The sequence below is a fragment of the Tachysurus vachellii genome, chromosome 5, assembly GCF_030014155.1.
Source record: "Tachysurus vachellii isolate PV-2020 chromosome 5, HZAU_Pvac_v1, whole genome shotgun sequence".
Classification (NCBI taxonomy): Eukaryota; Metazoa; Chordata; class Actinopteri; order Siluriformes; family Bagridae; genus Tachysurus; species Tachysurus vachellii.
Genome location: NC_083464.1, coordinates 7,727,501 through 7,751,807, shown reverse-complemented (window position 1 = coordinate 7,751,807; position 24,307 = coordinate 7,727,501). Strand labels below are relative to the sequence as shown.

Here is a 24,307-nt window from a genome sequence, read left to right as displayed (position 1 = left end):
TTCTAACTTTACAACCTACTTTGCTGAATAATCCTGCTGGAATTAACTGTGAGATTAAACTGCCTTTAAAAAAAAAGGTATAGTCTCATATTTAATCATGAATATCTGTTTACTTTTTGGTACTTTCCTCCTCACCTACCCAGCAAATTCTCAATAATCTAGCATATCTGTTCTTCAAGGTTTCAATACCTTTCAGGTATTTTGTGTCATCAGCTGTGCAATTTTTGAGCATGATAGGAAGAGAGTGCATGTGATTAAAAGTACGTGTGCAAACTGCACCATGGATAAGGCATAAAAGTCTTATCTTAATGTCATACTGTGTATCTATTAATTTGATTTATATTCTATTTATATGTATGAATTTTGGGGGGGTTGTACGGTTGCCTAGTGCATGATTAGCTATTTTGTTTCACACCTCCACAGTTTCCTGCTGCTTTAGGGATTTTCTCCAGGTATTCTGGTTTCCTCTCCTGCTTCAAAGATATGCATTTCAGGCTAATTGGCAAACTGTACAAAATGTGTGAATATGCGTAAGCTTGTGTGCAATTGTGCCCTGTAAGGTGTCCAGGGTGACCCCTGCCTTGTGCTTCAAGTCCCCTGGGATAGTCTTCATCCTCCCCTTGACTCTGTGTAGAATAAATAGTACAGAAAATGGATGTATGGATGATTTATATTGGACTGTCTCAATCCATCTGAATCTGTTGGTGAAGAAAACTCCTACTGCAAGAATGTTAGTTACCATCAACAAATATGGTCAGTTAAGTAAGTGGCGTAGGAGTATGATTCCTGTTTAGCTGGGCACTGACCTGAGCATGCTGATCAAGCCTCCTATACTAAATATAATAATAATAAAAAAAAAAGAAATTGGCTTGCATGCTGATATAACGGATCCAGTCTTTTCTGTTGCAGTTAATATCTCTCCATTGCTTTCTCCAGTTTTTTCTACTGAAGCTCTCTAGCGGCTTGTCAAGAAAATTGCTGTGAGCATGAGGTGACCCATGAAATCACTAACACAAATGCAGATTACAAATATTAGCTTTGTGAGTATCCTATTTTAATGTTCATGTTTGAATAAAACTCGATGTGTATGCCTAGCCTTTCATTGCCTTAGCAGCAGCTTTTTAAGAAGGCTGGAACATGACAGGGGTCATTGGTCACCAGAGAGGAAAAGTATTATTATTATTATTATTATTATTATTATTATTATTATTATTATTATTGTTGTTGTTGTTGTTGTTGTTGTTGTTATTATTAAAATTATTATTATTATTAAAATTATTAATGCATTATTGTGAGAAGAACAATACTTTTTAAAAACGATCTGCATACTTATTACACAAATCTAGCCATTGACATTCGTTTCAAATCAGTATTTGAATCAAATGGACCAATATCAATAACTTGATTTAATTGTTTATTACTTAACTTAAATAATAATAATAATAATAATAATAATAATAATAATAATAATAATAATAATAATAATAATGCATATTATGCAAACCAAAAACAGTACAAACGGTTGTTGTTGTTGCTGTTGTTGTTGTTGTTGCTGTTGTTGTTGTTGTTGTTTATCCTCCTCTTTTCTTCGTTCGCATTTTAAGTGCTATGGAATTTTTTTTTTTTATAATAAATCTATGTGAATAATAAAGCAAGAAAAAATTAGCCCATAATTTCATAAACATAAACCATTTAATTCTAACCAATAATAGCATATTGTTATTTTATGTCTTTTGATCATTCATGATTTCCTCCATATTTTAGATTTACAGCTAATTCTATGAATCCCCGATTTACAGAGATTTCCAGTGTATGAATAATTCATAGTAAAACCCATTCGCTCATATTTTATTTATTATTTCAAACTGTCAAGTTATAGCCTGTCATTTATTTGAGCGTCGATATCAGTCAGCCAGAAACGCACCGTGTATTACATTTTAGACAGCTTGCTTCTCCTGCACAGTTCTTGCATTGTATATATTTTATATTCTTGTCTATTTTGGTTCGAATATATGTATATATATATATATATATATATATATATATATATATATATATATATATATATATATATATATATGTATATATTTAGCTTCCTTACAGTTTAAAGTGAAAGTGCTAATGAGCTACAGTGCAAAGATTCAATGTCGGATAAAATCATGTCTTTTTGTTTAGCTCAAAGCATGATATTAATGGCTGGTATTTCTCTTGATTATCATATTTCAGTTTCAGTTTCCTTTATTAATAATTAATACGTCTTCTCTTCACAGAGCCAGAGCTGTAGCTATAATACCCTAGTTATTGTAGTAGGAGACATGAAATACACTTTTACAAACATAAACCATAGAACAATGATCAACCTCATATGTTATTGTATCTGATATTTTATTTATTTAATTATCCCATCATTAATGATAAAACAAATGTTATTGCATGTTTACTATATGGCCAAATACTGTTAACGAAAAATCCATCTTATTTGGGTCAAATACTACATTTAAAAGGCAACTTTGATCTTACATCATTTTTGTCTGTATGGAGGTGAGAGTTTTTTTGTTTTGTTTTGTTTTTTTTTGTTTTTTTTTTTTACTTTGCTGACATCTTATCAACGTTAGACTTATTTATAGTTATTTATAGTAACCCAGATTTGTGTATAACGATCTGTATGTTATGGTGCTACTCCAATGCTCATGATTAGTGGTCATACGCCTGGTAATTTTAGTTCAGCTAGTTCAGTGCAAATCAGCAGCAGCTAGTTTAATTTCACTAAATGTGGCAATGTGAATGTTTGCACACGTCTCTTTGTTGATTTGTGGTGATTTAAGATGACAATAAGTACCTGTGGTTTAGGGAAATGTATTGGAGCGAATGTTGAGAGGATCATTTATACTGGAATAAAGCGGAAATAGAGGCTAAGGTTGCATGTTTAAGCCCTATTTTGAAAGCCAGAGGTTTTCAGCTAAAGGAATGTTCCCTTTTTCAGAAGGTTTTCTATGTAGATCCCTGTTACAAAGCTATAATAATATCCAATGAATATCCAATGAAGCCTATTTAGTGTAGGTATAGGACACTTTAGCTGCACTTACACACAAATCAGTAGATTACCAAAATGTTTGGCTGTGTGTGAGACAATGAGATTTAACACACACACACACACACACGCGCACACACACACACACACACACACACACACACGCACAAAGATTTAAGATATCTTGAGATTTGGCCATTACTGTTGATTTTAAAAACACTTCCCAATATCACAATTATTTAAAATCATGATTAGGATGAACAAAACAGACCATGCATTTTTTTTTTCAAACAGTAACTCAATTTAATGCTTTTTTATGCCTCTTTTATTAGCAATCTTTTATATACCTGTATATCAATCTGTTTTAAAACTGTTTCTGTTAAAGTATAACTCTTTATCTCAAACTCTCCTCCCATAATTCGTCTCTAATTTTATACTCGTATGGTATTTGAAATATATATATTTATATATATATATATTTTTATTTATATGTAACATCCCCTGGAGAAACAAAACGAACAAACAAACAAATAAAATACACTGTTTTCTGAAGGCAGTGAAACGAGATGCCTTGGCAACATCAGATAGCAGCCCACAGCTAGCTAACTTCACTTTATCCACTTTAACCAGCCGGTAAAGTCTCATCCTCTGTAATATCGTGCTACGTTAGCCAACGGCCAAAACTGCATACTACTGTACTACACGGGATTTTTGCTTTAGTACTGCGCATGCGTGAAATAATAACACGCAGTGCTGCACTTTTTTTTTTTTGACATGCTGTCATATTTTTTTTTTGTCAAAACACATGCTTGTGTAAAGTAAATTAAATAAAAAACACAAACAAAAGAACGTATAGAAGGTAAAACTTAACATTCACCACTTCATTTTCACTTAAGCATTTTCGGGTCTAACCTGTACGTAAAGCTACCTGTACTGTGACGTCATAACACTCAATTATGCATTTATCATGAAAATATTATAATTATTTATTTGTTTATTTATTTTGTACGGTGGTATGCGGTTTTGGGCGTATCGCTCTCTCTCTCTCTCTCTTTCTCTCTCTCTCTCTCTCTCTCTCTCTCTCTCTCTCTCTCTCTCTCTCCCTCCTTAAATAATTCCCTAAATAATTTTTGTTTAAAAAAATAATAAAAATAAATCTTGGAATGGTTGAAACACTGGTCAACAGTCTAATCATTTACCATTATTTCTCGCTACATTTGACTTCTAACATCTTTCCCAATTTTTCTATCTTTACAGAACATACAATCTACCATCGATTAAAGAACAATTCCATCAAAAATGCTAATGTTGCTAACAGTGTATGAAAGTGAACAGCCACCAATTAGCATTGTGCAATATGCACATAATAAGTACCTAGCTTTCATTCACTGTAAGCCGCATTAACCTGTTCGATTGAACTATCCATTTAAATGCCTAAAATCATTCCTGAGGTTTTATTATTAGTGGTGTTATCTTTCTACCATTATTAGAGATGGCAATCAAAATATTGGAGTGTTTTCCTTCGTCCCCTATCTGTTTTCTGCAGTGTTCACGCGTTTTTCTCCATTATAACATTATGTTGGCGTTATAAATTTGGCAAATAAAAAAAATCCAAATATTTGACAATAACTGAACACCTCCTGCCGGTGGAGTGTAATTTGGCTCGTGTGTGTGTGTGTGTGTGTGTGTGTGTGTGTGTGTGTGTGTCAGGATATTTATTTTTCTATGCATGATAGATTATCAAGCCTACAGTTATAATTACTTGGTTTGCAGGCGTTAATGTATTTCCACAAACTGATCATCAAAAAAAATGACCGTGATTTTCAATCGACATCTGTTAAATATTTGATGAAGTGGACTCCCAGGTCAGGCAGATGGAGAGCATTCCCTGAAGACGCCTTATTGCCATTGTCTACAGCAGAACCAAGTCGTCTTCTCCAGATGAGGCGCTGTAATAATTCCATTTTGGCTTAATGTGATTTCTGATCGTCATATTTTAGGCTATTATTTATTTTTCTTGATATGGTCATGGTGATAGAGCACTCTGTTGTTGTTTTCTTCTTCTTCTTTTTTTTTTATCCCCCCCACCCAAGGTTTCCCGTCTTCTTCTTTTCGTGTGAGCTAAAAATGTCTTTGTGTTGATCTTCTCGGTTTCATGTTGTGCGCTAAAACTGGATCCATGTGAGCAGAACGGAGAGGGAGCTGAGCAGCATGGTGAGCCCGGTTGGAGAGGCTGATGGTGTGCTGGCGTCGTTTCCTCCAGCGCACAGTTCAAACAAACTGCCTTTAAACTCCAGGTTTCTGGACTCCTTCTTGAGTTTCTCCCACAGCTCCGTCGCTCCCTCCTGGCAGTCTGCCAGTGCTGTGGTGGCACACGAGTGGAAGTCGTCCCAATATCTGCGAAAAATCAATGTTTCATCAGCGTTAGAGCCTTTAAACACAAAACATACTGCACAAGCTTGCTTTCTTACTGAGAAAATGGAGACAAGGTACTGAGAATAATAATAATAATAATAATAATAATAATAATAATAATAATAATAATAATAACAAGTCTATCTATCTATCTATCTATCTATCTATCTATCTATCTATCTATCTATACATACATACATACATACATACATACATACATACATACATAAATACATGTACACATACATACATACATAGTCGCTTAGCCTATCTAATCGAATTAGTCTATCTAATCTAATTTTGTTTTATATGCATTCCCAGCCTTTTGTTTTGTCCTCTTTTTAACGTTTTTTTCCTTCCCTTGTTCTTATTCTACACGAAAAAAGTCCTATCGAAAAGTAAAATGAATTTTATGACACAGGTTAGTGGATTTAAGAAGATGTGGTGATTATATCTCAAGCATTATATCATCAAGGCCTAGTCACTTGTACTTTCATAAACTACTTTACTACATGTGATTCATTTGCTTCTGTTAAGCATTTCTGTGTAATAATGAAAAGGCCTATAGAAACGTCATGGTTTTGAAATAAATCACTGACGACTAAAACATTTACTCATCATGCTAGAGCTCTGAAACGGATGGCAAATGCATCATTAATCTGACATAGCTGTTTTTTTTTCTTTCTTTTCTTTTTCATTTTCTTACATTCTGTGCTTTTCGTCCTTGTGGAAACCAGGAGAAAGAGGGAAACCCAAGCAGTAGTAATTCAGTGCAACAGTGCAAGCCCGCAGGGAAAAATCATAGCATGTGACTACAGCCCCTCCCCTCTCTCTCTTTTTCTCTCTCTCCATCTCTACCTCTGTGGTCACACACACTACACCCTACTGAACGCTACGTTCCTTTTTTTAATTGCTCTGGAACTGCAATTGGCTGTTTTGTTGTTATTTTTTTTAAGGTGATCTTTCACCGTGTTTCTTTTTTTTTGGTGGATATGACGACCCACGACTGACTGTATTAACGTGATTTTGATGACAGACGTGTGGAGTTAAACAAGCCTCCCGACCCCCTCCATCCTTCCCCAAGCCATCTGGCTCCTTGCACACACTCTCTCTCTCTCTCTCTCTCTCTCTCTCACACACACACACACACACACACACACACTTGCGCACCCCATACTACAGGCGCGCGTTCAAATCCACGGACAAAATGGGATGCTTAAAATTTGACCCTTACGTGCAGATGGTTTGCAGGTTCTCCTTCTCGTCCAGATCCTGTGGATAGCTGGCCATGTTGTTTCCCAGCTGAAGCAGGCAGTCTGAGAAGCCCTTAAACACGGTGTCACATTTCCCCGACGCTCCAACAGTCTGGAGCAAATACGCTGCAACAAGAGGAGGCTGATCTTATAGAAAACTATCTGTTATCAATTTTAAATTTTAAAACCTAAACAGGGTGAACATAGGTATAAACAACATGTGTCTGTAGCCATATGATCAAAAAGATGTTTTTTTATTTGCATTATATTTTATTTGCCATTTGTATTAAAGGGACACAATAAAGGGACGTGTTTGTACTCGGTGTCTCTGTGTGTTTATTATAATCAACGCATCTAGATTTCTGTTTATCTAGATTTATATACAGTACATTTTTAAATAGACTGCTGGAGGTGTTTTGTATGACTATAGCCATGTTGCATATTGTTGAAACTGTTCCTTGCTGAAATAATTTCATCATTTCTGCGCGGGAGGTGGAGGGAGGGAGATAGGGAGGGATGGATAGATAGATAGATGAAGTAATGCACTTGGCTGGGAGGAACCGGGGTGTGTGTTTCTGCAGTGTATGTGGCATTGTGTGAGATGGATCCTAAACAAAGATTTTATTTTGCACGTTTCGTCTCCATTATTATTATTATTTTTATTTTATTTTTTTACTTAAAAATTATTATATTGTTTCTAGAAATATGTGCGTTATTAAAATTGCATTAAATAACGAATTTGATTATGAAGTTGTATCAAAACTCCCAGTTCGTAAGACATCAATTCTTAATTGATTATAAAATGTTGCAGCCAGTTCCAGTAGTTATCGAAATATTCTCAAAAAATAAACAAAATAAAAAACATAATAATAATAATAATAAAAAACGAAATAAAAAACATAATAATAATAATAATAATAATAATAATAATAATAATAATAATATGAGAGGTAATTTGTTCTCTGTGTTTGACTTTTGTACTAAACTATATTTTAGGGTTTAATATAGAGTTATTTTATATAGGGTTTATTTAATTTCTAGAGGTGGCGTTGCTCATTCGTCTAAGAGAAAATTAATTTTAAAAAAATGTCCTATGTTGCTAAAATAGGGCTCAGCCATCATGTACCATATGTGTACAAACATATTCCACTGCTCTAGTGTTGCATAACTCAAAGATCCTTAATGATCGATCAGTTTTGTTGTCCCGAATATCTACAGTAGCTATATTCTGTAGTTGACGTTGGCAATTCCGTACAATAACGATAAGACATGTAGACGTATAATGTTAAAGTAAATCACTTTATGGACTAAAATATATAAATCTAGGCTTTTTCAGATGCATCTAAATATAGACACGTATGGTCTATATTAAGGACTGAAAATCATTTCCCTCGATGGATCCTGTCAGCCCAAAGGAACTATATATAACGCACATAGTCCACACGGTTCTCGGTTCCTTTTATATATAATTAACTAACCACGATTTTTTTCAGTAGTAGTAGGTACTGACTTAAAAATGGCGCCGACAAATCGCTCCAGCTCTGCTGCTTTATCCAGATGCGCATGATAACCCTATCATTGTATAGCATTACGTCTAGGTTTTGCATTAATCTATTCACGGCATGTTTTATTATTATTATTATTATTCCCTTAAGAACCCTAACGATTATTTCAGGTAGTAATTTAGTTAGCAGACATTTTTCTTTCTCCCTTTCTACATTGTCTTCACATCTTACTCTCGCACACCGTTACTAATACCAGCCTGTTCCTGCGTAAAGCACCGTTTTGTTCTTATATGCGTTTATCCCACCGCACGTCTATATATAGACGCAGCTGAAATAGATTCTCCTGTGATGGTCACGACAGCCTCATCGGAGTGAAAACGAGTGCAGTATGAAGCTTAGTGGAAAAAGGAGGAGGAGGAAGAGGAGGAGGAGGAGGTGGAGTAGAAAGGGAAGGAGGAGGAGGAGAATGGTGAATTAACGCACTTCAACTAGGTTACTGTCCTGCTGCTATTCACACCTGATCTGACATGAATTTATACACGTTCTAAAGGTTAATTAATAATTAAACATAATGATACCGTCCACAAAATCAAATCTCAGTAACTATACACAAGTAGATCTGCGTTATTTATAGGCATATACATTTTGAGCACGTGCAGACTGTAAGCGCATAGAAAATTATACCCTGAAACACGTGATGAGATTATTTTAGTAAATATAACAAGTTCATTATTTTATTTTACAAATGCATCGAATTAATATGGATTTATGTTAAAGGTCCAACTATGTGCCTGAATTTTCTTTCTTTCTTTCTTTTTTATTTATTTCTTTATTTAGAGGAAGGTTATTTATTCAGTTTTGCCTACACAGTTGTATATATCTTTTTATTTATTATTTAATAAATTAATTTATTTTTTGTTCTTCGGATGGGGTATGAATAATTTATGCCTTCAGTATTATAGAGGGCGGGCGGTCCCAGTCCTAATAGGATTACTGCTTCTTGGATTTGACGGACCGGACCGGACCGGACAGGTAAGGACCACATACTAGAAAAATGCGCACTAGACATCTGACTTTACACTCCATAAATATCAGCTCTGTAATTACCGTAATCACAAAACCAAGGGCTAGCATAAAAAAAGACAATACACAGCTTATCAAGGTTGAACAATCCAACTGTTTCTTTTTTTAATGCTAGGCGTGCGTATTTTAAAACCTGCACGCGTTATTAAAAATATGACCTTTTATCCACATGCATGCAAGAAAAGACATACATGGGTTTAATTTACTATGAATACAGGTCGCAAAGGACAAACCAATGCAACATCACATTCACATTCACACACAAGGAGAGCTATTTGTGTTAAGACTCACCTATTTGTACAGCCAGCACCAGTGAGATGTATCTTCCGGACAAAGTTAATCCCATCCTACGGGAGATAAAACCATGAGAGTGTGCCAACCTTTAGATAGTTGTACAAGGAAAATATTGCGAAAACTGAGCGCTGGACATAGCCAATTGCTTTAAGTGGCAATTCAAGGACTCTCTCTCTCTCTCTCTTTCTCTGTCTCTCTAGATTTCTTACTCTTCCTCTCTCCTTTTTTTTTTGGAGCCCGTTGTCTATTTTACGCGCACAGTGGAGCGGAGTGAAATGGTGCACCCCGTTAAAGGAGTGCGGTAATCTCTCTCTCTCTCTCTCTCTCTCTCTCTCTCTCTCTCTCTCTCTCTCTCACATGGTGCTTCACGCCCACATGGCGTGGTTGACGTAAATGTTCCCCGTCGGACTCCCCGCTTCTTCGTTTTCTCATTTGCTAGACAAGGCTGACCCCACTCCCCCTAGCACAGAGAGCTAAAAGTGGAGGGGAATGACTACACTCGCACCATCCGAAATCACACTGTTGTGCATCGACACCGAGACCACCGTAACAGCACACCTGAGAGACCTTCAAAGGTCCTTCCAAATCCCATAAAACACTACCCGCAGGCTATACTGTATACCAAAATTTAGACCTAATAATTCCTATGGAAATTTTGGGATGGTAGGTGGCAGAGAAGAGAACTGCATCGTCAGTATATTCTTTATGACATGTCCTATAAGTTAAACAAGCATATGGAGTTACATCACATCACGCATGATCCGTCCCAAACAAATCCTTCTATATGGTGGTACTTTGCTTTAAATGGTATGAGGTTTAAGATGGAGCAAGATTCAAATGTCTGGACATATAACGTTTATGTAGAATAAATAAATCACACTAATTTAATTTATGGAATGACAAAGCAGTGTAAGCAATCACATACCTTATCTTGATTTTCTTGGACACTGGCCAGGACGCACCGAGTGCACAGATAAAGTGTGGGTACAATGTGAAATGCTGAGTGGTTTTAGTCATGTTTAGATTAGGCTTTTTAGATTTGAATTCATTTTACACACGATTTGACCAACAGTAATAATTGCTGTATAGTTATAATAATCTCATAGATAGTTTAAAGTTATGGTGTCGTGTAGCCTACCTAATGTGAATCGGTATGTTAGATTTGGGTGGTGTTCTTGTGAATGGGGATGACGTCACCCCTCATGCTTCACGTTACATTGAGTAAGTGTACTGTAGCTTACTACAGCAGGGATGCACTTGTTATTGAACACAGCTGCTTTCAGGGCTGTTTAGATTGTGGTGACTTGTGCATATATACTGGTTAAGTAAGCTGTTTATGTATACGTTATAACGTGGTCTTGGGCGTAAAAAAAAGTTCCACTGGTGTTCCCGACGCATTGGAAAACCCCTCCCTTAAACCGAGGCAGCACCGAGATCCCCGACAGACTACGGTTCCGGTTCACGCGCCTCTGCTGCGTAATTAAGGGTATTTTAGAATAATTAATAATGAAGTGACATGTATTAACGCTTCAGGCCTGAGTATTGAGCTCTGGCATGTATTCTACTTGGGCTATCGTTCATTCATTAGTTCTAGTCATGATGTTGGTCTAGGTTATATATTATATTATATTATATTATATTATATTATATTATATTATATTATATTATATTATATTATATTATATTATATTATATTATATTTATGTTATGTAAACGCACGTCTTTAAGGTTGTAATCTTTCAGAGCTGACAAAGAATTCGGGGTTGCCAGATCCTCCGTCATAATCACTCCAAAAACCATCCCATATATATATTATGATTATATGATATGAGTATACCAAATATACTGCTTATACTAACATCACGACTATTATGTCATTATAATCTTTGGGAAAACATTATAAGATTAGACAATTAGTCGGACTCCTAGCAACACCCAATGAATGTTCAAAAGAAAAATCATCTGCTTCTAATCGCTTCTATTCACCTCCCTATTTGGGACGATTTGGCTGCAGGTTTTATTATTCATAATTCAGTGTTGTCTTTAGTCTAATTTATCAAATTATATATGTTTTATCATAACTCATATATATAATATATAATATATATAAACCATGATAAGGCAACCATATTCATAACTAGGGCAAGCTCGTGTTTAAAAGGACACTTTTAAAACTGTAAATCCTTCCACTTTTTTATCATAGCATGAATTTTGCCATTAAATGTTCATCCATCATCACCCAAGATAGATCTTCCTCGTGTCGAAAAGGCTTCTGTATCATTGCATATGCTTGGGAATATTTATAATAGATGCTGGGAGGGGGAATGATGCTGCTGCTGCTGCTTTTATTAGACGTGGGGTATATTTAAAATGCCTTCATATGCTCAGTGATTACGCCCTCTCGTGGCGAGTAGTTGCAACGACAAATTTAAGCAGTTTTTTCTTTGTGATTATGTCAAATCAATTTGATCATCATGACAAGCATTTCTCCTGAAATTTGCTGCAAATTGATATGACTTGAGGAGTGAAATATATGTTGTGTCAGGTATGATCTTGTCAAACCCAGCAGACAGGATGAAAGGACTTTTATTCACAAAGCACAGACAGCAGACAAAAACTGGTGCTGTTATGTAAGGGAACTCCATTTTAATAAGCGGAGGCTGTGTGTACTTTACACATGGAATTTCCTGTGTAGGTTTTCATGGATGACTCATTCAGGTGATTGCAGGAGAAACAGGCAGAAAGAGAGGGAGGGTTAGAAAATGAGGGAGGGAATTCCAATAGTGAAGAGACAGCAGTCTGGGCCTGGAGCTGTCAAAACTCAGCCACGTCTCATTAATATGGAGGAATTGGTCCAAATGAAAAAAGACACCTCTTGCGTCAGAGGAGGAGTTTTCCCCCTGCCAATGCACCAACATGAGGGAGAGAGAGAGTGTCCTGGAATTACCTTAGAGAAAGTGAAAGATAGAGGGAGACAGCCAGAGGAAAGAGAAAGATGCGGACAGAAAGACAAGAACCAAAATACTAAACAGCAGCTTGGTGACAAAAGCCCTAGCGTCCTCAAACTATTTAATATTGATTTGTTGTATAATCTTAACCTCCAGTCAAAAGCAAGGCAAAATCACGAGTGCAAAACAGTCTTCATTGATGCACAGGATGATATTCATGAGACTCAAGGACAAATGAAGGGTGCTAGTGCATCACAGATTCAGAGATGTGTAAAGATATTATGCCACTCAATACTACAGGCTCTGTCTCTGTTCTCATATGGACATGTGGGCATGTTAATGAGCTTGTATATGTAAATGAGAGCAGATATGAGTGTGCAGGCTTTAAAGGCCATAGATAGGCATATCTCATCTAATGCTAGACTTATACAGATAGCATTAATGTATCTATAAAAGAGCGGTGATTATGTTTTCATGCACAAAAGATCTGGAGCACATGACCACTAAATATTCGGCAGACCCCATCAATCACTTATTTAAAAAAACAGCAGTTTCTTTATTCCTTTTTTTCACACTGTATATTTTTATATCATTTAATAAATATTTATTTTTTTCTATAGATTTTGGTTTTTATGATTCTATTTTGATTACCTTTTGTCTTGTCTTTCTGATTTTCTGAAAATCACACTGCAAAGTACTCTGAGCTGCATTGTAAACGTTCAAAATATGTTATTTATATATATTCTTATTTCAAATTCTTTAACTTAGAAGAATTTAGAGAACTGTAGGATTCTGAGAGGATTTTTGTGTTGTATTTAAGTCTCAAAATTGACATCGATAATACTAACTAGCTGCCTAACATCACCATGTTGTATAGGCTTGTAAAGGCCTAGCTGACCACTCACAGATACTTAAAGGTTGTTTTTGAGTCATTTTGAATGAGACATAACCAGCTGTCTCTCACAAAGACACCAGTATGCAGTCTGCTCAAAAAGCCACCTCATTCTGAAACATAATGTAGCCTATTTCTATTTGCACCTAGGGGATTTGTTATACATCTTTTAGATAAAATAGTTGCCATTTAAATGTCTTTATTATTCTTTTTTATTGCGAAATGTGTAAGTTCTAGTTCTAGGTGAATTCTAGCTTGACTGCTCACAGCAAACTGACTGACAGGTTGAGTTTGTTTGAAGATTTTCTGCCTAGTGTAATGAAGTAATTGCATGTTTGCGGTTTTTAGTCATTATACTTCGTAATGAGGCACATAAAGTATCTAGGGCATGTCAACAGGGATGCAAACTTTTTAATTTAGAAAATATAATGTCAACTTAGGCTTTAATGCTGAAGAGCCCATTAAATAAATATGGAATCCTGTGTAATAGATTATAAACTATAAAGCAGAGTATCATACGTATCATACGTATCATATGTATTTTTTTTACTTCCTTGGTTATATTCAGGTGTTCACAATTAAAACAGAAGATAAAATTTGCTTTGCACATGAATTTTATTGTTAGTTTGCATTAGTAAAAACAAAACAGCATCGTTGTGCAGAATTAATGCAGCTTCTTAATTAACTGATTAAGTGTAATGCTGAATAAAATTCCTAATTAATCATTTGTTTAATCTGTGTCAAATCAAATTCAATGTCATTTCGCAGACTTTTCTGAATTACTATATAATTTTTGTTTTCTGTAAGCAATCTCCAAATGCAATTTGTATAATATTTAATGTAGATTAATACATAACTTTAATAATGTGATTAGATGAGGAAAAAAAAAAGAATAAAATGCATTTTGGAAGACAAAAGACTTATTGACTCTCTTTAATTAAAAACTTAAAGTCTCTCTCTCTCTCTCTCTCTCTCTCTCTCTCTCTCTCTCTCTCTCTCTCTCTCTCTCTCTCTCTCTCTCTCTCTCTCTCTCTCTCTCTCTCTCTCTCTCTCTCTCTCTCTCTCTCTCTCTCTCTCTCTCTCTCTCTCTCTCAAGGCTGTATGACGATGTCCACATGTCCACACACATTTCTCAGAGTAGCGCAATCCAAACATGCCACCAGCGTCATGGTGCCAGCCTTCACAGGTTTGAACGATTCAAGCCATTTTATTTTGGAGCCTTGTTCAATGATCCTAAAAGGACACACACACACACACACACACACACACACACACACACACACACACACACACACTATTTCATATCACACTTAAAAAACTGCTGTGTCACATGTGCAATAAAACACTTTGGGACATGCTGCAATAGGAAATGAATCTTCTGGGTGCTACCGGTAACTCCATGTTACTTGTATCGCACCACCTCATTGTGAATAATTTCCCAATAACAGCACGCTCCAAGTGTTTTACTACTTACTTACTTCACTATTCTCTCTGCTGTAACCCCTCGAACAGTTCAGTCTAATCGATTGATTGCGGTGTTGAGACAATGGAACAGGATTTCAGCTCGCCTGTAGGTGACTTTTTATATTAAATGTTGTAATTTGGCCTGAACTAGCTAAACAGTTCTATATTATTTTTCCACCTGTCAGTGTGTTACCTGTACATTTTGCTTTTCATAGGAAAGAGGTTTAGTCCCTCCATGCGCACAGTGACATCGGTCAGGTCATGGCCAAGTGTGTTGGTGAAGCCCACAGTCGCGAGCATTTCATTTCCCATTTGAGAGATTCTGCTCACCTGAAGGTCAGTGAGTACAATTACAAAAGCTACGGTTTTGTTTAGTATATGGTATACTGCTGCCAAAAATATAGTGTTGCAATCCAATACCATGATAATACCATGATATTACTATACTAAATTAATACTATTTTCACTGATTATATTTTATTTAATACATATATATATATATATATATATATATATATATATATATATATATATATATATATATATATATATGTATATATACCTCAAGATGAAGGGGCGGGTTGCTCATATAGATCGATTCCATGGCGGTGAGGGACATCTCGGTCTCGTTGATGAAAGCGTACACAATGAAGCTCAGGAAAGACTGACCTATGATGAAGTTCTTGTACTCATCTGCTGTCACAATGACGACCTCCTGCTTATCTATGTAATGCACACAGACAGTCTCAGCAGCTTCATCTCATACATAACATGCTTGATCACTCAATCGTGCATTCGGCATAAATGATAAAGCTGTGTTATAATCTTAATAAATGCATTTAAAAAAATATTCCAGCTGTACCTCAACTATGAAAATGATTAAATATCATCCTTTTTTATTTTTAAAGGGAAAACAGTGAGGTAGTGAAAAACAACACTGTTCTTTTTTTCTGATCAATCATTATTAGTTCATAATGCTTTTTTATAATTTTAGTAGTTTTTTAATCTGACTCACATTCCAAAGGCTTCAGAGACACCTCATGGGTGAGGAACTTGAACTGGGTCCGGGTGGCTCCGGTGTAGTATTCCACTTTTCCTGTGATTTTGGTGGTGATGGTGCGTGGCTCATTGCTCAGGTTGTTAAAGATCATGATTAACATTAGGTCATCGTTGTTTTTGGTGGCCTGGGTGCACAGCTTCACATCGGTGTCCGGCAGTGTAAACTCATATCTGTCCAAAGCACTGACCTCTGTGTGAGCAAGACGGAGACATAACTGTTTTATTGTAGAAGGACTTCATCATGACCCAAACACTCATGCACAGATTCTAGTCGTGAAGATTATCGCTCTATAATGTTCTGTTTAATTGTCCAGTTATTAAAGAGATTACCTACCTTCAAAGACATTTCATTCAGATTAAACAGATTTCTAAAGAACACGTAAAGTGACGTGCAATAATGTTTTAAGAATTTGCATGAATTATAACATCAAAATATAACTAGACACTTCAACTTTAGTTGTAACAAACAAATATATAGATTATGTAAACTGAACAAGAAAACACTGACATGGTTTATATGGCAAGATGAAGAAGCTTTTACCTGCACATTGCACGTGAGCAGATACGAGTCAGATACAAAAGCAAGACCACGTTCATTAACGTAAATATGAATAACTGAATGATGCATGTACACTGATACATTTACATTGTTCATTCATTCCTCATTAGTAACTCTGGTCAGATTTATAATGTGTTTATATTGTCATTAGAGCTGTTTAGATTTTATTAAATAAAACAAATTAGTTAAATATCGTGGATAGGTAGCAAAAAATCAACTGTGTGAGCATGATTTTAAAAACAGTTCTCTGTAAAGCTGTATTAATAAAAAGAAAGAAAGAAAGAAAGAAAGAAAGAAAGAAAGAAAGAAAGAACATGTATTTTTATACAAGTTTTTATTTTCTTTGGTAAACCTCAAATAAATGTTATTTCATATTTATCTAATTCTTCATCCATGCAGGAATGATTAATATCTTTAAAAAGGCTGCTAATCATTCAGACACATATATTTATATATGTATAACTGGGAGATTTTGGAAATGTGTTAGATAGCACTCTGCACCATTATCACAAAATAATAATAATAATAATAATAATAATAATAATAATAATAATAATAATAATAATAAGGGATTATGTTTTGTAAGAACTGTATCCATCCTTGCAAAATCCATTCTCCATTCTGACCTTTAAGTCACCTATAAATAATTAGTGCTTATTCTGAACATTGAGCCATGGGAAAGGATGTGTAAAATAGATTGTTAGATTAGTTTAATTCCCATTATTTGCTCTGCTCATTAATAAACAAACAAATATCATTCGTCCACAAATCTAATCCAAACTTGTTTTCCTCTCTCTAAAGAAGTTAGATTCTTTCACCATATGCCTGTAGCATCTGATACTGCAAATTTGTCTCAAGCTAAATAACATTTACATTCCCTCAGTAGAGAGGGAGAAAGAAACATTTTGAGAAGGCCATCAAGTGGTCTTGGTTTTCCAGATGCTGAAGATGACAAATGAACCACAAGGAATGAGCTATGAAGTGCATTAATTAATATTTAATTAGACTTAAAAGGCAAAGTGAGGAAAAGGGGAATTCTGTGGGAACTGGCACATTTCCTGTAACCAACATTAGACAATGAACTCCAGTGATTTAACTGTGTTCAGAAAAGTGAGCTTCCCCCTGGAGCCCTCATTGATTTGTTGAGTCTCTAACAGCCTACACCAACTCACCTGTATTATACCATAGCACTGTTAAATTCTCAAATGTGATTGGGCAGAAGCTTTATAACAGCAACTTTGACAATAGTGCAAGCTGTAACGTAGCTCACAGCTATGAATAGTGCTCAATATAATAGTGTATTGTTTCTATAGTAACTTGTATGTCCTTGTAATAGCACTATAAGTCAGAAATAAAGGTAAAAATATTCCTGTATATTTGTATTACTCAATTCAAGGGAGCCCAGTGAGAGAGTGACCATTTATAGCTATTTGTTACATCTACAGTGGATTTGGCATTGATCCCCATGGGTGTGTCTCAATCAGCTACCTAGTTCAGTAGCCACACCGCTGATCAGGGAGTCAACCGATTTAAGGCCTGTCTCAATCAAAAACAGACTCTGGACAGAATTTATAGGTAACCTAGTAAACCAGTGTTAATGTATTCATCGACAGAGACTTAAAAGCATTGCTGTACGTCACACTGGATAAGAGCATTCGCCTAATGCCGGAAATGTAAATGTGCAGTAAATGTCAATCACAAAATCCTTTCAGTGCACTGGAAAATCTGCTCCCTAAAAAAACACACAATGAACTGCAAAAACCGTGATGGCATGTTTTCTGAAGCCTCTAAGCTTGAAATAAATGGCTAAAGAATTCTCAGCCATCTTTGTCTACAAATATAAATAGCTTGTTATTATTGTTGTAGCTCTGACATGTTTACTCTCATTAACGATTTTAACTTTATTTGACATTCTATATATGGTTTGACATTTAATAGTTTAATAATTATTAAAAAAATTTACTAACTACAATCTTGCTTGAAGAACATTGATGGAAACGAGTGTTGTATTGTATTATGTTAAAACTTAAATATATTATATGTCGAAAGTCATCAGTGTCCCAATGTGTAGTCAGCTAGCTAGTCCTTAACAGTGCACCAACTCATCTACACAATATACTGATTCACGACCTAAGGAGCCAAACCCCATATCTCATAATACCACACGGCTTACAATCATAGCTCTCACAGACTCCAAGTCTCAGCACAAACCTTCAAGCTTACCTTATTACTGATTACATTCACCTGGACCGAACTGCACACACACTGTAATAACTCTCATTTCACTGTGTCTTCTTCATATCTGTCATGTCCAAACCTTACACCCTGCTGACCTTTACCTTGTTCCCTGTTTTCTGATTTCATGATTTAAGGCTTGACACCTGACCCTAACCTGTTACCTGTCTATGATTAGGCTGTGGTTGTTAAGTTTTACAAATAAAGCTGTCTTACCCTTTACTCGTGTCTCTCGTCTTGACACCCCTGTAACACAAATGATGGCAATTTGTATTCAATCTACATGTAGCTATAAATGGTTAAATAGTATGATATGTTTTTCATTAATAAATTAAGAAACTGAAACAAGAATTGTTCAGATTCCTCTACTATAAGAGGAATAAAACACATCAGGACATGTTGTTATAGAATATTTAATATCTAGTTCATTTGAAAAGACCATTTTATAGGGACTTTTTTTTTGTAGATTCAGAGACGTTATTCTTTTTGCATTAAAAAATTGTGAAAGAACATAGCAACTTACTCTTAGAATGTTTGTATCTGTCTGTAATGTCATTGTAATCATCGGATCCAATCATTTTGGTCACAACCAACTTTCCTACATAGTTTCTGTCCACGTAGATGACACTCATGTTTCCGTACCTGTCTCTTTTATGGTACACAACATCACTGTTGACCTAGAGGTGAGAGAATTCTTTACAGGATCAGAACTTTAGCATTATAAGCATTATAGCACAAACTACTAAAGAATTGCAGTAAGCTATTAGAGTTATCTAGACTTTAATAAGATATTTCGTCAAGAAGAAATAGCACGGATATTCAGCTCACCTCAGAATACACAAAACCTGCATCAAACGAATAGCCCAGAGATTCCATTTTGATGCATGCCACAGATGCAGGACCACAGCGGTAATAACCTAAAATAAACAAATCAAACAAACAAAAATAAAATAAATAAAAGAGTCAAATATCTGTACTGTGTCTGATGTTATAAAGTGATACAACACTTTTTAGATTTTGTGCTAATTATCACATTAGTATTTTTGTGTGCAAAGCTTTGTCAGCATGCATGAAAATAATTTACTGAGCAAACCATCCAGCTGCTATTTGTAATGTAGTGTTAACTCAAACCGAGCCTCCGACCGAGCCTCTACTACTACAACTGAGGTTTCTATATTGGGTACAATATTTGTATATTATGACGGTAATAATACTGTGATGTCTGTGATCTGTGTAAAAAATGCATCGTGTAATGAGAAAAAAAAAAAACAAGAAAAATCCTTATACATGTAAATGTACTGCGTCTGGCCAATAAAAATATTATAGGAAAATAATAAACTTGAAGGTGGTAAAAGCATTGATTTTAAACATGAGACTTTTTATAAAAGGTATTCTTAATTAACACAAGATTAAGGAATGTTTTATGAAAGGGTGACACTTTTTAAAACAGCGTTTTTTTAATTATTGAATGTTTAGTGGAGCGTCTTCGTGACTGTACTTGAAATCTATAGAGACCTGAGAGTGAGATTTGTAGAGTTGTAGCAAGTTATTTCACTTGAAATGTGAGACTGAAAATAGGTGAAGTCGTACCTTCACTGATCTCCTGAGGAGTGGAGTCCACCACCTGCCAGCCTGAGTACATTTCAGGTATGTCACGCCTCTTCAAATACGCCTCATTCCAGCAGTGAAAGTTCCTGCAAAGACAAATTACATTCTAATACATAATGAACTAGCCAGGTTAGGTCACTCTGTCACTTGTAGCAAAAGGTCATGCAAATACAAGACATACTGACAGGTCAAGTAACCGAAGAGAACTCTGTTGCCTAGTTACATCATTTGTCACCAAAAACAAACTTCAGCATTTCAACTATCTTTCATTTGTTATTTTCTTATATAATTTTATTCACATAACGTCTAAGCTAGGGGGCACGGTGGCTTAGTGGTTAGCACATTCGCCTCACACCTCCAGGGTCGGGGTTCGTTTCCCGCCTCCGCCTTGTGTGTGTGGAGTTTGCATGTTCTCCCCGTGCCTCAGGGGTTTCCTCCGGGTACTCCGGTTTTCTCCCCCGGTCCAAAGACATGCATGGTAGGTTGATTGGCATCTCTGGAAAATTGTCCGTAGTGTGTGATTGCGTGAGTGAATGAGAGTGTGTGTGTGCCCTGCGATGGGTTGGCACTCCGTCCAGGGTGTATCCTGCCTTGATGCCCAATGACGCCTGAGATAGGCACAGGCTCCTCGTAACCCGAGGTAGTTTGGATAAGTGGTAGAAGATGAATGAATGAATGAATGAATGTTTACATTCACACAAACTTCTAAGCTAAGTTACCATTCCTTTGGTTTATTTTTTTTTACATTTCATTTACACCTTTCTAAAAAAACATCTAAAATATGCCAATGCAAACCATCAGAACTTCTACTCGTGAGTTGTGGGCAATATTAGCTGAAAAAGTGTTCACAGATCCACCTTTCAAAAATTTACCAGAAATAGTAGACCATCTAAGGTACCTTAGGGTTACTCAATTCAACATACTATGATTTGGAACACACTTATAATAATAAATAATAATCTTAACCCAAGAATAATAATCCTACTATTTAAGATGGATTAGGACGGATAGTAGGCAAATTAAGACACATAATCCTTTGCGTGTAACCTTTCCAAGTCTTGCTCCATCTTTATATCTGTGATCGGTCTAAGCTTCTATTTGCATGACTTTGACTTTGATGGTACTGATTTATTCATGTCTATTTTACGTCTGTTTGCTGATGAACTGACCAAGTATTGACTAACCCTTTTTAGGTACATTAGTTTTAATAAAACCAAGACTCATATTTTCTCACCAGATGGTGTCTGAGACATCTCTGTCCAGACCCCCATCCTCATCCAGCACAATGTCAGTCATCAGGTTGCCATTGTTGTCATGTGCGGAGCAGAAGTTGGTAATCACCCTTGCGGGAATGCCAAGGCACCGAAGAACTGCAGTCAACAGTGGGTTAAAAACAGCTCAAGCATCATAGAGTGTGACGGGTTGGTCTATATCGTACAATGTAAAATAAAAATGTAAAATAAGGTCTATGTTTCTTGATCTATCATATAAGACTATATTCATTGTCTAGTGGTTTATTGTCTAAATATGATTATTCGGTTATATAGAGTCATATCAGTGAGTAAAGTATTAGACTATGTATTTTGCTCTAGACAATGTTGCATACAATATCCATGAGAACCTTTAGCACAATAGAAGATTTTAGATGTCAGGAACATCATGATAGACCCCAGTGTCTATGTATACAATTATTCACAAGAAATGAGCTCAACATGAACTGGAGCCTGAATTAGTTTTGCCTCTACGTTATCAAAGATGAATCTGGACTTGACTGTGACATTACTGACACCACTTTTAGACAATCTAAAGACCTCACATATACATTTTTAAATACAACCCAATCAACTTGTTCTAGACAATGACTTGATTAAAAGAGGCACTTTGTGGCAGCCATGTTGATGATAGTTATGTTGTCAACAACAAGAAGGGTGAAAGCAAAGCAAATTTTAACTTGCGTATTCTTAGTGAACAATCAACACTTCTAATGTGAAAGTGAACTGCTTTTTATCGTTATAAAGTCTGTCTAGAAAGTGATGAACACAATGTTTAAAAAACCTGCATGATTTTTTTTTTTTAATTTCCTATATTAAATACTACTGTTGATTTAAATTTGTTAAATTTGTTTAAAAATTTTATAAATTGTTTAGGAATTGGTTTGGATTATTGCATACAGTGACATCCTACACAATTGTGAACATCCAAATTTATGGCACCAGTTTGTTGTGATGTTCAGGCTTTTGACCATATAGTGTATCATCACATTACCCTGAGTATTGATTATTTCCCCGTAACTGAATGCCTCTGTGTGTTTTATTCCTTACTTAGGAAACATGTGTATGTGTAAAACTGATGTAGGCAATTCTCATCTGCTGTGCAGGGAGTTTAAGGGGTTAGCCTATAAAATATATCAGTACATCTGTGCTGTACTCACAGGTGTTGAACACTCCAGCGAACACCCAGCACTGGCCATACATGACAGGCTTCCCTTTTTCCGTATAGAACTGTCTCAGAATCTCCACACTGCCTGTCCAGGCTGTGGGTGCAGTACCAAGGCCGAAGTCACCACTCCAGCTACCTACAAGGACCCCATTATCATCCACCGAGTTGATCTAAAAATGTATAGACACATATATAAAGAAATAAACGTTAAAAAGTTAAACAGCAACTGTGTTTTCAATATGATAACTGCCAAGAAATAATGGAGTTATACCAGTGATGAAGCTTTCCGAGCCACTTTTACAGCATCTCCTCTGTACCACAGGGGCATTTCCCCAAAATCCAGGATGTAGATGCAAGCTTCCAGAATATCACTCTGAAACTACAGGACAAAGTAACTTTTAGATAAAGTTATGTGCTCTGTATATGTATATTACATTTAAATTAGTGATGTTCAAACCCATAGTTCGGATAAGCGGTAGAAAATGAATGAAATGAATGTTCAAACCAATTTTAGCTGAAGCCTTTTTCTGAAAGGCTTGTTAATCAGCTGGTAAATACAGATTAATATATATATTAGAAGAGGATAGATGGATGGATAAATAGATATTAAGAAATTCAAAAATAAGCCTAGGGGGGGCACGGTGGCTTAGTGGTTAGCACGTTCGCCTCACACCTCCAGGGTTGGGGGTTCGATTCCCGCCTCCACCTTGTGTGGCATTTTCTCCCCGTGCCTCAGGAATTTCCTCCAGGTACTCCGGTTTCCACCCCGATCCAAAGACATGCATGGTAGGTTGATTGGCATCTCTGGAAAATTGTGTGTGTGTGTGTGTGTGTGTGTGTGCCCTGCGATGGGTTGGCACTCCATCCAGGGTGAATCCTACCTTGATGCCCGATGACGCCTGAGATAGGCACAGGCTCCCCGTGACCATACATAGTTCGGATAAGCGGTAGAAAATGAATGAATGAATGAAAAATAAGCCTGAAAGTATAACTTCTTGCCTGTCCATAGTTCCATGGCCGTTTATTAACATTAGTATAGTCTCCAGTGAAGATCATTCCCACATTATTTAGCACATACTCCTGCCTCTCTTCTTCATTTTCCAGGTAAACCTGATCCACTATGGGGGAGCAAGCACACAAATCAGCATAGATTTTTCCTGCTAAATTGGATAAAGCAGAAGTAAGTTGAGTTTAATCATAGTGCTTACTGGGTGCCCAGGGATTGAACAGCACATAGAAGTCTGTCTCATAATTTCTCTGAGAGCGTTGTTTTCCCAAATTGGTTATCACTGTCACAAATGTGCTGTAGAGACCCACAATGCAGTTAGCGGCTGGTGTGATGGCCACCTTAATCTCGTTTTGCCTGGTTTCCACCAAACGGAGGTCCCAAATATTGGGCTGGTTAGTTTCAGCAAGGGTCAAGTAGATTAAAGTCTTTTGGGTCTGGACAGGGTTTTTGCCTGTAACACAACCACAGCACACAGATCGAGAACTGTAAATCATACTTAATACTCTCAAAAAA

At 36.0% G+C, this 24,307-nt stretch overlaps 2 protein-coding genes across 2 annotated transcripts in view; both read right to left on the bottom strand.

Annotated features, from left to right (window-relative positions):
* Nucleotides 1-3,292: 3,292 nt before the first annotated feature.
* Nucleotides 3,293-9,861, bottom strand: nrn1a (neuritin 1a). The gene is made up of 3 exons (XM_060869166.1): nucleotides 9,579-9,861; nucleotides 6,681-6,825; nucleotides 3,293-5,428 (listed from the first exon to the last, which is right to left on the bottom strand). Exons 1-3 carry the CDS (start codon nucleotides 9,631-9,633, stop codon nucleotides 5,197-5,199), a joined length of 432 nt encoding a protein of 143 aa, XP_060725149.1. The 5' UTR covers nucleotides 9,634-9,861; the 3' UTR covers nucleotides 3,293-5,196.
* Nucleotides 9,862-14,512: 4,651 nt separating this feature from the next.
* The window catches only part of LOC132845436 (coagulation factor XIII A chain-like), a 12,694-nt gene continuing 2,899 nt past the window's right edge, over nucleotides 14,513-24,307 (bottom strand). Inside the window, exons 4-16 of the mRNA XM_060869403.1 lie at nucleotides 23,994-24,245; nucleotides 23,785-23,903; nucleotides 23,057-23,164; nucleotides 22,778-22,955; nucleotides 21,581-21,716; nucleotides 20,329-20,432; nucleotides 19,567-19,655; nucleotides 19,262-19,415; nucleotides 18,955-18,984; nucleotides 15,901-16,134; nucleotides 15,448-15,608; nucleotides 15,079-15,215; nucleotides 14,513-14,654 (exon numbers count right to left, since the gene is read on the bottom strand). Coding sequence (XP_060725386.1) covers nucleotides 14,513-14,654; nucleotides 15,079-15,215; nucleotides 15,448-15,608; nucleotides 15,901-16,134; nucleotides 18,955-18,984; nucleotides 19,262-19,415; nucleotides 19,567-19,655; nucleotides 20,329-20,432; nucleotides 21,581-21,716; nucleotides 22,778-22,955; nucleotides 23,057-23,164; nucleotides 23,785-23,903; nucleotides 23,994-24,245 — 1,844 coding nt within the window. The remainder of the gene's footprint in view (nucleotides 14,655-15,078; nucleotides 15,216-15,447; nucleotides 15,609-15,900; nucleotides 16,135-18,954; nucleotides 18,985-19,261; nucleotides 19,416-19,566; nucleotides 19,656-20,328; nucleotides 20,433-21,580; nucleotides 21,717-22,777; nucleotides 22,956-23,056; nucleotides 23,165-23,784; nucleotides 23,904-23,993; nucleotides 24,246-24,307) is intronic.

Coding starts and splice junctions, on each gene's coding strand:
- nrn1a (XM_060869166.1), bottom strand. CDS start 9,633: ATGGGATTAACTTTGTCCGGAAGATACATCTCACTGGTGCTGGCTGTA. Junction 6,826..9,578: donor GGTGCTGGCTGTACAAATAG/GTGAGTCTTAAC, acceptor CTCTTGTTGCAG/CGTATTTGCTCCAGACTGTT. Junction 5,429..6,680: donor AACCTGCAAACCATCTGCAC/GTAAGGGTCAAA, acceptor GATTTTTCGCAG/ATATTGGGACGACTTCCACT.